The sequence below is a fragment of the Phoenix dactylifera genome, chromosome 14 (assembly GCF_009389715.1).
Source record: "Phoenix dactylifera cultivar Barhee BC4 chromosome 14, palm_55x_up_171113_PBpolish2nd_filt_p, whole genome shotgun sequence".
Taxonomy (NCBI): Eukaryota; Viridiplantae; Streptophyta; class Magnoliopsida; order Arecales; family Arecaceae; genus Phoenix; species Phoenix dactylifera.
In genome coordinates, this window is record NC_052405.1 from 12,180,789 (window position 1) to 12,193,090 (window position 12,302).

Genomic DNA, 12,302 nt, shown 5'->3' on the forward strand with positions numbered 1-12,302 from the left:
TGATAACACAAATGGAAAAGAGAATATGATATAAATACAATGAAAAAAGTCATGCTCGAAAAAGTTTCGACTCCACAATGCAGCTTTACAGCATTATCCGTTGAAAAAATGTACAATACATAATAGCATCTCTTCAGAAGAGTCTAGCAACTAGCTGATAAAAATTTTTCAAGTTTCATTTCCTTCATTTCCACTTTGACTAGTAAACCTTTTCCGGGGCAAGCAAAGTAGCCTACTGAAGCATGCTTATTCGAATTCCACCTGGATGTCACACTCCTACCTCCTATCATCACCTCCAAACTGTGTAGAGTTTCCATTCCAGAAAACGTTTCTGTCATCGAAGTGACCTTCATCCTCCTGTTCTCTAAGAGTATGGATATTGCTGCCGAATGGCCTACTTGCTCTCCTAGTGTTGCTAGCACCATCACCAGCTGGAGGGTTTTGATGATCAGGGAAACTTGAGCGGCGCGAAGCTTCTAACCCCGACAAATGATTCTGGAGAGCAGGATTTGGACCTATGGAAGAAAAAAAAAAGAAGCAACATAGTAAAAACAGAAGAATGCAACAACATAGACAAAATCAAACCAAGGAGACCAAGCAATTCATGAACAGCAAATACAATTGTTTTGAGAAGATCAAAAAGGAGTAAGCAGAACTTACGATACTGCCATAAGCCAGCACTTGGTGATGGTTCAGAATTTGATGAGCTGGCATCCCCTCCAAAATAGGAGAATGGATTCATGTAGGACATAACCCTTTTCACATATTCAAAATATCCACCACCACTGACACCTGACCCAGCCCCACTCTCAGTGTTACGACTATCATATGATGACGGTTGGTCCCTTGGAGGTCTAGTAGCCTGACGATGTGGAACAACAATTAATGCCTCCCGGCTAGCAAATCCTAGTTCCGACAATGTTCTATTCATATCTGCATTAAACATAAGATAAAAGATTCAATTTGATATCCCAAACTTGGTGCTCATCCAGAAAAAGCACAACATAAAATGTGACCTCAGGATGCATGCCAAAAGCCCAAAGGGAGAAATAAGAATAATTGCTAAGGATATTATGCTGAGCAAGGTGTGTAGCTAATACAGCACGACTCAAGATGCATATATCCTTGCAGCAAAGGTGGGGAAGAATATACTAACAAAGTGACACTATAATAACTCAATACCGCTGACATGCTTAGGATTGCTTGCAGGTCAGTGCATGAAAATCAACAAGCCAGTCAAATTCAGGCATCCAAGCAATTTTATAAGTTTTAATTATGTCCCAACTCTCAACATCTAACAAGCCAAAGATGGAAAAGTTACAAAAAGACACCCATTCAAGAACATCTAAACACTAAGCAAACAAACATCTGGAAAGTAGAAGGATCTCCCACAAATTTAAAAATGTTAAAATGTAAACAGAAATAAACACTTTTTTAAAATAAAGCTAGGATACACAATAATTAAAGTACAATGAAGAGTCAGGCACCATAAAAAATTATAATAATCACACAATACCTTGCTCATTGAATAATTTCCGGGGATAAGGAACAGCTAGATCATACGAGCCTATTTCATTAACTCGGTTCTCATCTACAAAGCTTTTCACCGATCTTAAAGTATCTGCTAATGTAAGCTTCGTTTGAAGGCTGGTCCCATTTGGCATACGGATACTAAGATGAACGTCGTTCGACTTTACAGCACTTGAACAGGCAGTCAATCCATCTACAATCTTAGCTTCACCTTTTACCTCCGATTCATTATATGTTATCTTAGAAGAACCTGGACCACATATAGTCATCCCCCCAGCTAACTCTGTAGAAACCATGGTATTGTTATCATCCAACATAGACTTCTCTTGTGGTGCAGTAGAACCACTGACATCATTGCAAGTAGCAGAGCTGTCGACATCTCGGACAATGGATTTTAGGGCTTCTTTACTGGTGTCAGTTGCTGAACTTGACTGTTCATCCCTACTAATCTTGGCACCATTGGAATAATCTGATTGCAAACAGGTTTCTTCACCACAATCGGCATTTTTCTGTCACATATTCAAATATGATAAGCTAAGGGCTTTATGGAAAGTGAGGAACAAGGTTCGCCATCTCGGTACCGGACTCTGTACCAGTGCCACACTAGCACAGTTCGGTACAGAGTTTTTTTGGACATACCGAGTATCGGTACACCACCCGTACCGAGTACTGGTACCGAACTAGATGGTACGGGACTAGGTACAAAAATGGTGCAGTACACCCCGTACCGCCCAGTTCGGGCCACTACGGCATACCTTAGTGAGGAAATTATGTCATGTAATGACAAAGATGAAGGGGGTTTACATCATGACTTGTTTCACCAACTTGCTCCAATGATTGCTGCTTTGAATCAGTTGATGAGCTGGCCAGTGTATATTTCATGGGTTCGTCTGCTGAAGTTGATGCAGCATCCAACCTAGAGGAAACTCCTTGCTCAATTGGTGCAGCACTAGGAGAACTAAGAGGTTCAGGTTTCTTTGAAGCAAGTGCTGCTGTCAAAAGTGTCATAGCTGTTTCCTGCAATCATTCATTGGGTTACTTCCATATGGCTTTAGCACAGTAGTAATTTAACAAATAAAAGCCACGTAAGATGCATAAAGCAACAACTAGCAAACCACATGGAGTTGGAAAATGTAGAACACCTGCATATGGAGGGCTGCCCAAGCCTTCTCGACACTTTCTACAAGACTTTCAGCACTGATGTAACCTTCTGAAAGATTCAAACATGACACAAGTAGCTAAAAGGAATCACAAATAGTTTTTTGTATGATCCTCAAAGAATTCATTTTCAGATACATACCATGCTGCCATAGCATGACACCATTGAGTCCAATAGCAGAAATACTAGGGATAGATTTTTGTGGGTCTGAGCAAGGTAAATTAAGGTAAACACCAAAAATCGCTAAAATCTGGAATGTGCAATGGTATTGAAGTTGTGATGAAACAAAAATATATAATGCATACTAGCAACTTAGGCATCAGAAAGCAAAACTATCAGACATTCTGGAATATAGTTGTATGAGAATTTAAAACCCTAAGTTTCAGGACCTGCACACACAAAAAGATATCATTCACACCAGACATTATAGACTTGGAAATGCAAGGAAGCATAAAGCATTGGAATTGTATTGCATCCAAAGCAGATATTGGACTTCCTCAGAATAAATCAGACAAAAGCAGTATCCCTAATGGCTGAACATAACAGCTTTACTGTCAACAAAAAATAGAGCACTCAAATAATCGTCTGCAACCAGCATACTAAGATGGCATTAAAAAAAACTTAGGCAGTTCTAAGTCAGTCACAGATGTAAGAGAGGAACAACTTTTTCTTGCACCTGTCAACTTTCTATGACCTGGCCCATCGAATTGATAAATAACCAACAAAAATATGACATTATTTAGAGATTTTTCACTTCTATACTTCATTCTGTATAATTCACAAAACTCTGGGAAATTTTTCATGAAAATCCTTGTCAATAAGAAAAGAAGAGAACAGACATAGAGCTAAGATAATGTTGATAAATAATTCAGAAAGACAGCATTTCCTGTATATCATGGGTCAGCTGCAACTGAGTTTCTTAATCAAGGCCCATTACGGCCCAAAAACAATTTCCGACTGTTTCAAAAGGATCATAACAAATCTTAGTGGCCCAATTTTCCTCTTGAAGTGCTACATCTTCTACCGATTTCTTTTGTTACACCTGCCTTATGACACATTAATCCAACCTATTGATCTGTCTCTTTTCTATTGCCTCCATATATCAATCAATGTTCAGTTTCTTCTCTCGCCTCTGTATATCATAAAGGTCAATCTTAAAGTCACAGTAACGCAGCTCTGCTACTTACTGTAATTCATGCATGGTATTCTTCTTAAATGCAAGCTCCAGATGAGCAGATTGGTATTACTTCATATAATAGAAAATTACTTTATATCCTAAGCACTTCCATTTTATATATTATCATCGCATCATACACTGATATCACACCCACTTCCTGTATCTGGCTATTAAGCCAAAACAAAGATGATTTCTCCGAAGATATGAATGTAGAAGGCAAAATCCAACCAAGTTCTGTCTTTGATTATGCTGCTGCAACTGCACCTAAACAACCTATTGCATTTTTTATTACACAAATAAGCCTTCCAAAGTCATTGATATTCATAGGAGAAGCGAAATGCTTAGGTATGCAATATAATTCATCTCCTGACATACTTTTGCATGTCATTTTAACTGTTTGGAGACATCAGCTTATCTATTCATATTAATAGGCCCTAGTATGACATGTTGTCCGGTCACCTTTGCTTTATGCAAAACCAGATGCCTACCTTTTGTTATTTCTACTGACAAATTATATTACTGGTACATTAAAGGTACAAAAAGACAATGAATAGAGGATACAAATGGCAGAAAACTGTGATGCATCAACACTTCCTTGTCTCAGATGCAAGAAGATACAACATTTTGATACTGCTTCTGCCACCTGATGACAACAAACAACATGACAAGCAAACATGGGATATGAAAGAACAAATTAGCATCACTGATCAGACACCTCAACCAGAGACAAATGAACATCAATGCGGATAAACTCACACTTAGATCTGCCCATGTTGACTGTTCCAAATGGACATAATTTTCATCTTCACCTGAAAATGGAGCAGGAAAAGCATGGCATTATTTATATAGTTGCAGGACATCAGGTATCTTTGTAAGTTAAGTAATAAAAAATGCATAATTATATGAAATTCTAGTACAATGCTATACTAAGTCATATTTTAATATGAAAAAGGATGGACTGAGAACTGATCATCTGATCTCACTTTTTTCACTTGATTGAAGAAAAAAACTCTACAAGGACAGGGTTGCATGAGAACATGATGACTGTGACATCCCAATTTTTGAAGTACTCCTATTGCCAGAGGAGTAAATTAGACCTCTTGAAATAAATGGCATGACAATTCACCACCTGCTAAGGTCGAAGAGGACGACTGTTTTATAAACAAAACATGCATATCAGATTGTACACTTCAATTTTTGCAAGGAATAAGTTCTTGAGTTTACTTGAATAGATTAGGCATGACAACCTCATAAGTACTAAGTTTCTGTAGGGCTGAGTAGGGTACTTAACAATATTTACTACAAATTTACAATCAAGATGCAAACACATGTTACATTATGTGGACCCTTTAAACAGGAGTTTTTCAACTGCAGGTATCTAAAAGAGATTATTATAGGTGAAAAATGGAATTTGATAACAGTATCTTAATTGATGACTTAACATTGCCCATAGAACTTCAAAAGACTTGGTGTGACCTAGATAAATAACAAGAAACCAGGAAACCGTTGCTTGCCAATAAGAAGGAATCAGGAAAGCAAATCTTGCATTCATTGGTGGCATATTAATTTCAGCCAAGATGAAACAGAAAAATCTTCTATCAAAACTTAATTAAAGACTCTGAGTTCTTTATATCTAGGGGCATGATCTTGACTGACTGAGCCTACTCAAATTTTTAACTTTACTTAACCAAGCCACGTCCATTAATTGCCCTATCTTTAAACCATAAATACCCTTTGGGCCATGTTGGTTTGCAGGAATGGGAGGTGGGAATGGAACCAATCTCCCATACCAGATGATTCCCATAATTAGTAACTAATTTGGACACAGGAATGCTGATTCCAACAGGTATCAGATTCTGATAAAATGGGGCAAAAATATATTGGGTATCATTTTCCTTCATATTGGATATGTGTTTAACAGATGATTCCCATAATTGGTAACTAATTTGGACACAGGAATGCTGATTCCAACAGATATCAGATTCTGATAAAATGGGGCAAAAATATATTGGGTATCATTTTCCTTCGTATTGGATATGTATTTTAAGTAATAATGAAAAAAGGCTTTCTTACATGTTATATTTAATTAATACCATGTTACAACGTATATTATATCATACTACATTATATTATACAATGTTAATATTTTATAATATTCATCATTTAAAATAATAATATTATTATAATGTATAAATATTACTAATAATATAATAACGATACTATGATAATATTGATGTTATTAATATTAGTATTTTGCTATATGATATAAGATTTGGTTTATACACTTGAGATTACTTGGACTTATCCAACCAAAGGAATCAGAAGTAAACATTCCTGACAATTCCCACAAATAGAGATATTGGGAATGCGAAAGCCATTCCCATTTCCATTCTTGACAACCGAACATGGACTTAGATGACAACAAGAAACAAAGTACTAAAAACATGTCATAAAGACGCTCCGCAGTATTAAAAATGGCAACTGTTGAGGGCTAATAAGTTTTATCATGCCCTTACATATTGAAGAATAGAGGCTTGGTGAAGCAGGGAAGTTTGACCTTCAGTCAATAAGAGAGGTGACTCATAAGTAATGGTATCCTAATTGGTCTATAGGAAGTGTCATATTATTTGTTTTATAAAGGTTAAAAGCTGTATTCGTACTCATTAATCAAAAGGTAACAAGTTAATTTTAGAGTTGCATTTAACCATATAGAGTAAGCTATGCAGAAACTATGTCAAGAAGAAACTATGCCAAGCAAAGGTTGATATTGTTAGGTTAACCATATAGAGTAATCTATGCAGAAACTATGTCAAGAAGAAATGCATCTGAAAACTCATCTATGCAGAAACTATGTCAATAAGAAATACATCTGAAAAGTTCTTTTATACATTAGATATTAACCAAAAGACAGTTTTGGGCTAGGAATTAAGAAGATCATGAAGAGTCTCAATTGCTTTCATCTTTGTATTAAGAACTTTTCATGCTTTAAAATATATTTTTGCAGTTTAAAAATCAGATTTTGGTGTCCACATAATCCCTGTACTGTTATTTTTCCGAATACTATATATAGTGCACTAAGACTAAAAGAAGCTGGCTCATCTCTCTCCCCTTTTATCTCTTACATATATTTTTCTTGTATTTTTGACACTTGTGAAATTCATGATGTTATTTAAACCTTTTATTTCGTTTAACAAACCTTGAACTGAAGAAAACAATGCTTATTCTTACTAAGAAAAAGAAAAACATATTATTGTCATCATATAATAGAAGTTGGCATGTTTTGGAGCTAATAAATAGTGCTAAAATATCCTTATCTAGTTATAAGTTCAAGACAGAATATCTTTGAATCTTCATAATGGATTTCTGAGTAGTTTGACACCTTTACATATAAGCATAAAAAAGTTTAAGATCTTATAGCTTGAAGTTGGGTGACTCCTTTCTTCCCTCCTTCCTCTTTCACTCTCTTTCCCTGAAACAACTGGCCCCATATTTCTTATTCTTCTTTCATCAACAGCTGCTCATATTTCTTCTCCAATACTCACTGGCATTTTCTCATCTTTTCTCAAGCTTGTATTCTAAAACTCAATTTCTTCCTCATCAATCAAAAACAAATAATATCAATAAGCTAGAGCAGTTAGTAGAATGTTTTGGCATTGAGTGTTTGATAGGTCTCACGTAGGTTGGAAGCCTATGTTTCAACCTAACAATATCAACCTTTGCTTGGAGAGGTGTTGATGCTAATAATTGTCTGGATGAATCATTTACTTGGTTAAGGATAGTTGGGAGGGTTGGGCTCTAGAAATTTATTATATAAGTAAAAAGGTTGGCTGTGTCTGGTCATCTCTATAAGGTTTCACCACTTAAGGACATGAAGTGGTTGGCTGTTGGTAGCAGGAGCTTTCCTCATCTACTTTAAAATCTCTCCAGAGTGTCTGACACTATCACCCACCCATTTCCTAGTTATTTCCTTTCTCTTTTTTTTTTTGGAAGAACTTAAATCCCCATACCCACACCAAAAGTCACTTCTATATCAGCCCCAGATTTAGGTAACTTAGGACAAATATCAAGTTCCTTTCATGTACTTGTGGATATATAGAACTCAAACTAACAAATGATCATAATCAATATAGTGCACTAATTAGTCCAACCTCTCTTTTCATCTATGGGGGAATACAAGATATGCCCATGGCCCCTATAAGATGTTTTGTTTTAATTTTCTTTGATCATAAAGAATTGAAGAAACTAACAACATTTTAATGTTGGAAAAGCAGCATTTATTTCATCTTCCAAAATAATCTGCCTACTTAATGACAAAAGAATTGTCCCATAAGGACGACCCTTTGCTTTTTCAGCCTAACATCATCAATTTGTCAACATAGCTGATTGATTCAGCAGTACATGGACAAATATGAGCTTTTCCTCAAAGATAAATGGAAGAAGGCTAGTAGGGAACCTGTATTGGAGCCTCGCCAATACAAATAAGAGATGAAAAAAAATTCAAGAGATGGATGCCTTGCAAAGGGCACAAGGGCAAACATGCATATTAACTCTTTCAATAACCAACACATCAATGTATTTGTAAGTCTTCTATGCTAAATCTTTATATGTTCTCATGGGTCTTGAAGAATAGATTGGCATGCAATCACACAAGCAAATGCACAATAAATCTTCTCTCCTGATCTTTGTATTGTTCTCGTGTTTAATTCGTATATAAGAATATATTAAGGTTTCTGTGCACCCACAACCACATGTCTATATATTCACCTACACCCACAGAACTACAGTCCACAGCACAGACACATACATGCCCAGATCAGAATATGTGTACACAAACCTCCACACGACCACACACAAAGAGAAGCAAATCCATATTCACATACACCAAACACAAAACAAGCACATGCACATGCATGTATGCATGCATACCAAGGTTTGTTGTACCAATATGGGGTGCCATATCATACCCTAGTGGCATGCTAGGATACACCCCATACAATACAGTACACACCTGTACCGCCAGTCTGCCACAAGGTCAAAGACCATTTTCTCATGCCCAGACATAGTATCACCCGAAATTGGGGCAATACATGTCGGTACAATATGAAGCCAAGCAAAATCAGTCAGTTTCACTCAATGCAGGCTAGTTTGCCCTCTGTGCCATATCTAACCTTGGCACCCTACTAGTACCTTACCAGTACTATATAGTACACTAGTCACTGGGCATTACAAGTCAATACAACAAACCATGATGCATACACAGACACACACACGCACGCACACAAAAGAAGAAAAAGAAATGCTGATGAGGAAGACAAAATAAATGTTGTTGCACAAATAGCTCGACCAAAGTGCTTTATTGCAGGCACGAAGAGATAGAGTTTAGAACACAACTTACTCTTAACAGATATAGCTGATTAGTCCATATCTGATTTATTGTTTACTGCTAGTTCAACAATTATAAAACTCTTAATTCTGATTAGGTCGACTAAATAGCTACATATTGCAGAGATCACATAGCTAGGCTTCATTTCTTTAATTTTGAATTTCGTTCTATGATTTTTGGTTTGACTCATGAAAATATTCATGTTTTGAACTGACAAAATATCATCAATAAACCAAATATTACTTCGTTGACAATATGAATAGTTTCAACCAAGGTCCGCCGTACCGGTACCGGTCGGCGTACCGATGGCGGCCCGGACCGGTACGTATCGGTCCGTACCGGTTCCGTACCGGTCCGAACCGGTCCCGTACCGATTCTCCAACAATAAACTACCGTTACCGGATGCCACGCTGATCCGGTACCGGTCCCAGTACCGGCTGGTACGGATCAGTACAGCAGACCATGGTTTCAACATTAGGAGATTAAAAGAAAACAAAGAACAATGATGAATATCAAAAAACCTAAAGTAAGCCAATGTATATTTTGTGGTTCTCTGAAGTCACCTTCCTAAAATATTCCCATAGTTTTACTACTAACACCCACTTATTATGATGACTTTCCCAATTCCAAACTCCAAATATGAGAGCTTGGCCTATAGCATAACAGCACAAGCCTTGGAGACCACACCACACAAAATCATATCATGGCAACAAATTAGATCGTATTTCCTTCTGTTGGAAGTGTCAGCGAAACATTAAATATACAACTTTATTACATGAATATCATTAAGTTCACCTGAAATGTAGACAACAAAAAGTTTTTTCTGCTTTCTTGCTTCAGCAATTGCATCTGGAATGGAACCCTTGTATGTCAAAGAATAAGTGGGTCCCTCCATCTGTGTTAAAATCACCAACAAACCAACCAGAAACGTCAATTAAGGACAAGTAATAGTATAAAGCCTAACAGTGGATTTATAATCAAAGGTAATCAGACTGCAAGAAAGTGACTCCAAAAGAGTCCACAAAGTATAAAAGATTAAGAAAAGCAACAGGCAAATAAATGTTTTATATGTTCCTCAACTTGTAACCAGTTAGCTATTAATTTATTAAAACCCCAATACATCTCAGAAACCATATATAGCTATGATTAAACTTTACATATAGCTAGTCAAGAGGCAAAATAACGGAAGGTGCTACCAAAATGCAAAATAAAATATAATTATTTAAAATTTAAATCTTAAGAAACTGAATAATTCACAACCCAATACTGTTTATTTGGTTGACTGGAAATCGCAGAAAGAACTCCAAGACATATTTCTGCATTATTTTGTCAAAATATTATCTCTTCTATATTAAAAAATCATGATCACGTAAGGATTACAATATTAACACCGAGATTTTAACTTCCAAGTCGTAGAATCATACCTGAGGAACTAATAGATGACTAAATTAAGGAAAACACTGAAGCTATGGTGTTAATCTCTGTTGAAAGGCACAGCCAATCAAAATCTCTCCCAACTCTTAATAACCACAATTCAATCGATCGCAACCAAGAGCAAATCCACGAATCGTTCTCTACCACAATACCACTCGAACTTAATCCCAAAGCCCAGAAGACCACCCTACTCCTCTATCTACTACCTTTCGGAAAAAAAATCCAATTTGAAACTTTCGTTGTTCCCGAAGACCAAATTCGACTAGAATTTTACCTAAAATCTACCACACATCCACGTCAAAAGAGAAGAAGAAAACGATCAAAAATCTAACTGCTCGACAATAAAACCCTAATTCTCAGGAAGATCCACTCGAAACCGGAATTCGAGAGAAGAAATTGGGAGATTTGTTGTTACCTCGGATGTTAGGGTTTTTCTGAAAGCTTTCAGCGTCCTTCGAAGATCCGCAGTTTCTGCTCTGAACACTCGTGAGGACCTTGGATACTTAAGAACTGTTATGGGCCGGGTCGTTTAGCTTATAACTAAATTTAGTTAGGCCCAGGCCGGCCCGAGCCCCCTTCTTACTTGGGCTTTTGAGGTTTCAGGCCGGGCCTCAATTTCTGGATATACAATTTAAAAAACAAAAAAAAAAACTTGTAAAAATTAAATATTTGAAAGGAGTTGGTTGGCCTCATGAGCTCAACTCTTTTAGTCTTCTTTATGGTTCTGAAGAGGAGTTGGTGCATGGAAAATGGAATGCATGAAGCTATAAAGAATGAGACCAAATGGGTGAGGCAATGGGTGATGGCATGCATGTATAGACTATAGTATTATATAAATCCGGGTCGGGTCAGGTTTACAGACCTAAGCTTGAGTCTAGCCTATTTAACAAGGGGGCTTATATTTGAGACCTCACTCAGCCCCGCCGAGCATAATCCAAGTCTAAATCCGTATATAAAGCTTCGAGCTTCAGCAAGTCATATAGGCCATCTGTCTCGTCTAAATCTAAGATTTTTGCAAATGAGATGTGTGTGACTTGTTGATAAACAGTAAATTTTTAAAATTCAAGTCTTGGATAAAGATTTAATAATTTTAAATGATCATTATGGTCTCTAACTAGTGTTAATTATGATATATGTTTAACATTATTACAATATAGGTTAAAAATATTTAAAATAAAATATAATATTTTATGTCTAACCATTGCATTATATGGATTTAAAAATTAAAATGCCTATTTTCTTATTATGCTAAAAGATGCGCGATATAATTTTTAATTTGAGAATTACTTTTATCAATCCTAATTTGCATAGTTTGATAGAAAAATCATGATATGAACATGTTAATACTTATTGCAACCACTTGATTTATAGGTTAGTCAGTACAAAAATGAGTACTTTTTTGGTTTCTAGACTTTAATATAGTGTAAATTGTGATCAATAGTGCAGATCTCCAATTTGGAGGTATAGTTATTAAATTTGGATTGTTAAATCTTTTACCAAAAAATTGATATTAAATGTGTAATCCGTTCAATAAAAGTGGAGGGCAATTTTGTAGACTTGTGAAAGAAGCAAAACATGAAAAAATAGAATATGCCATAATTTTTGCCTAAAATCCTTAA

At 36.2% G+C, this 12,302-nt stretch overlaps 1 protein-coding gene across 1 annotated transcript; it reads right to left on the reverse strand.

Annotated features, from left to right (window-relative positions):
- LOC103717528 (plant UBX domain-containing protein 11) lies at positions 1-11,183 on the reverse strand. The gene is made up of 10 exons (XM_008805959.4): positions 11,099-11,183; positions 10,045-10,144; positions 4,623-4,675; positions 4,428-4,509; positions 2,831-2,896; positions 2,673-2,740; positions 2,335-2,547; positions 1,517-2,039; positions 661-933; positions 1-515 (listed from the first exon to the last, which is right to left on the reverse strand). Exons 2-10 carry the CDS (start codon positions 10,142-10,144, stop codon positions 277-279), a joined length of 1,617 nt encoding a protein of 538 aa, XP_008804181.2. The 5' UTR covers positions 11,099-11,183; the 3' UTR covers positions 1-276.
- Positions 11,184-12,302: the final 1,119 nt, after the last annotated feature.

Coding starts and splice junctions, on each gene's coding strand:
- LOC103717528 (XM_008805959.4), bottom strand. CDS start 10,144: ATGGAGGGACCCACTTATTCTTTGACATACAAGGGTTCCATTCCAGAT. Junction 4,676..10,044: donor TTTTGTTGTCTACATTTCAG/GTGAACTTAATG, acceptor CTCCATTTTCAG/GTGAAGATGAAAATTATGTC. Junction 2,040..2,334: donor TTGGTGAAACAAGTCATGAT/GTAAACCCCCTT, acceptor AATATGTGACAG/AAAAATGCCGATTGTGGTGA.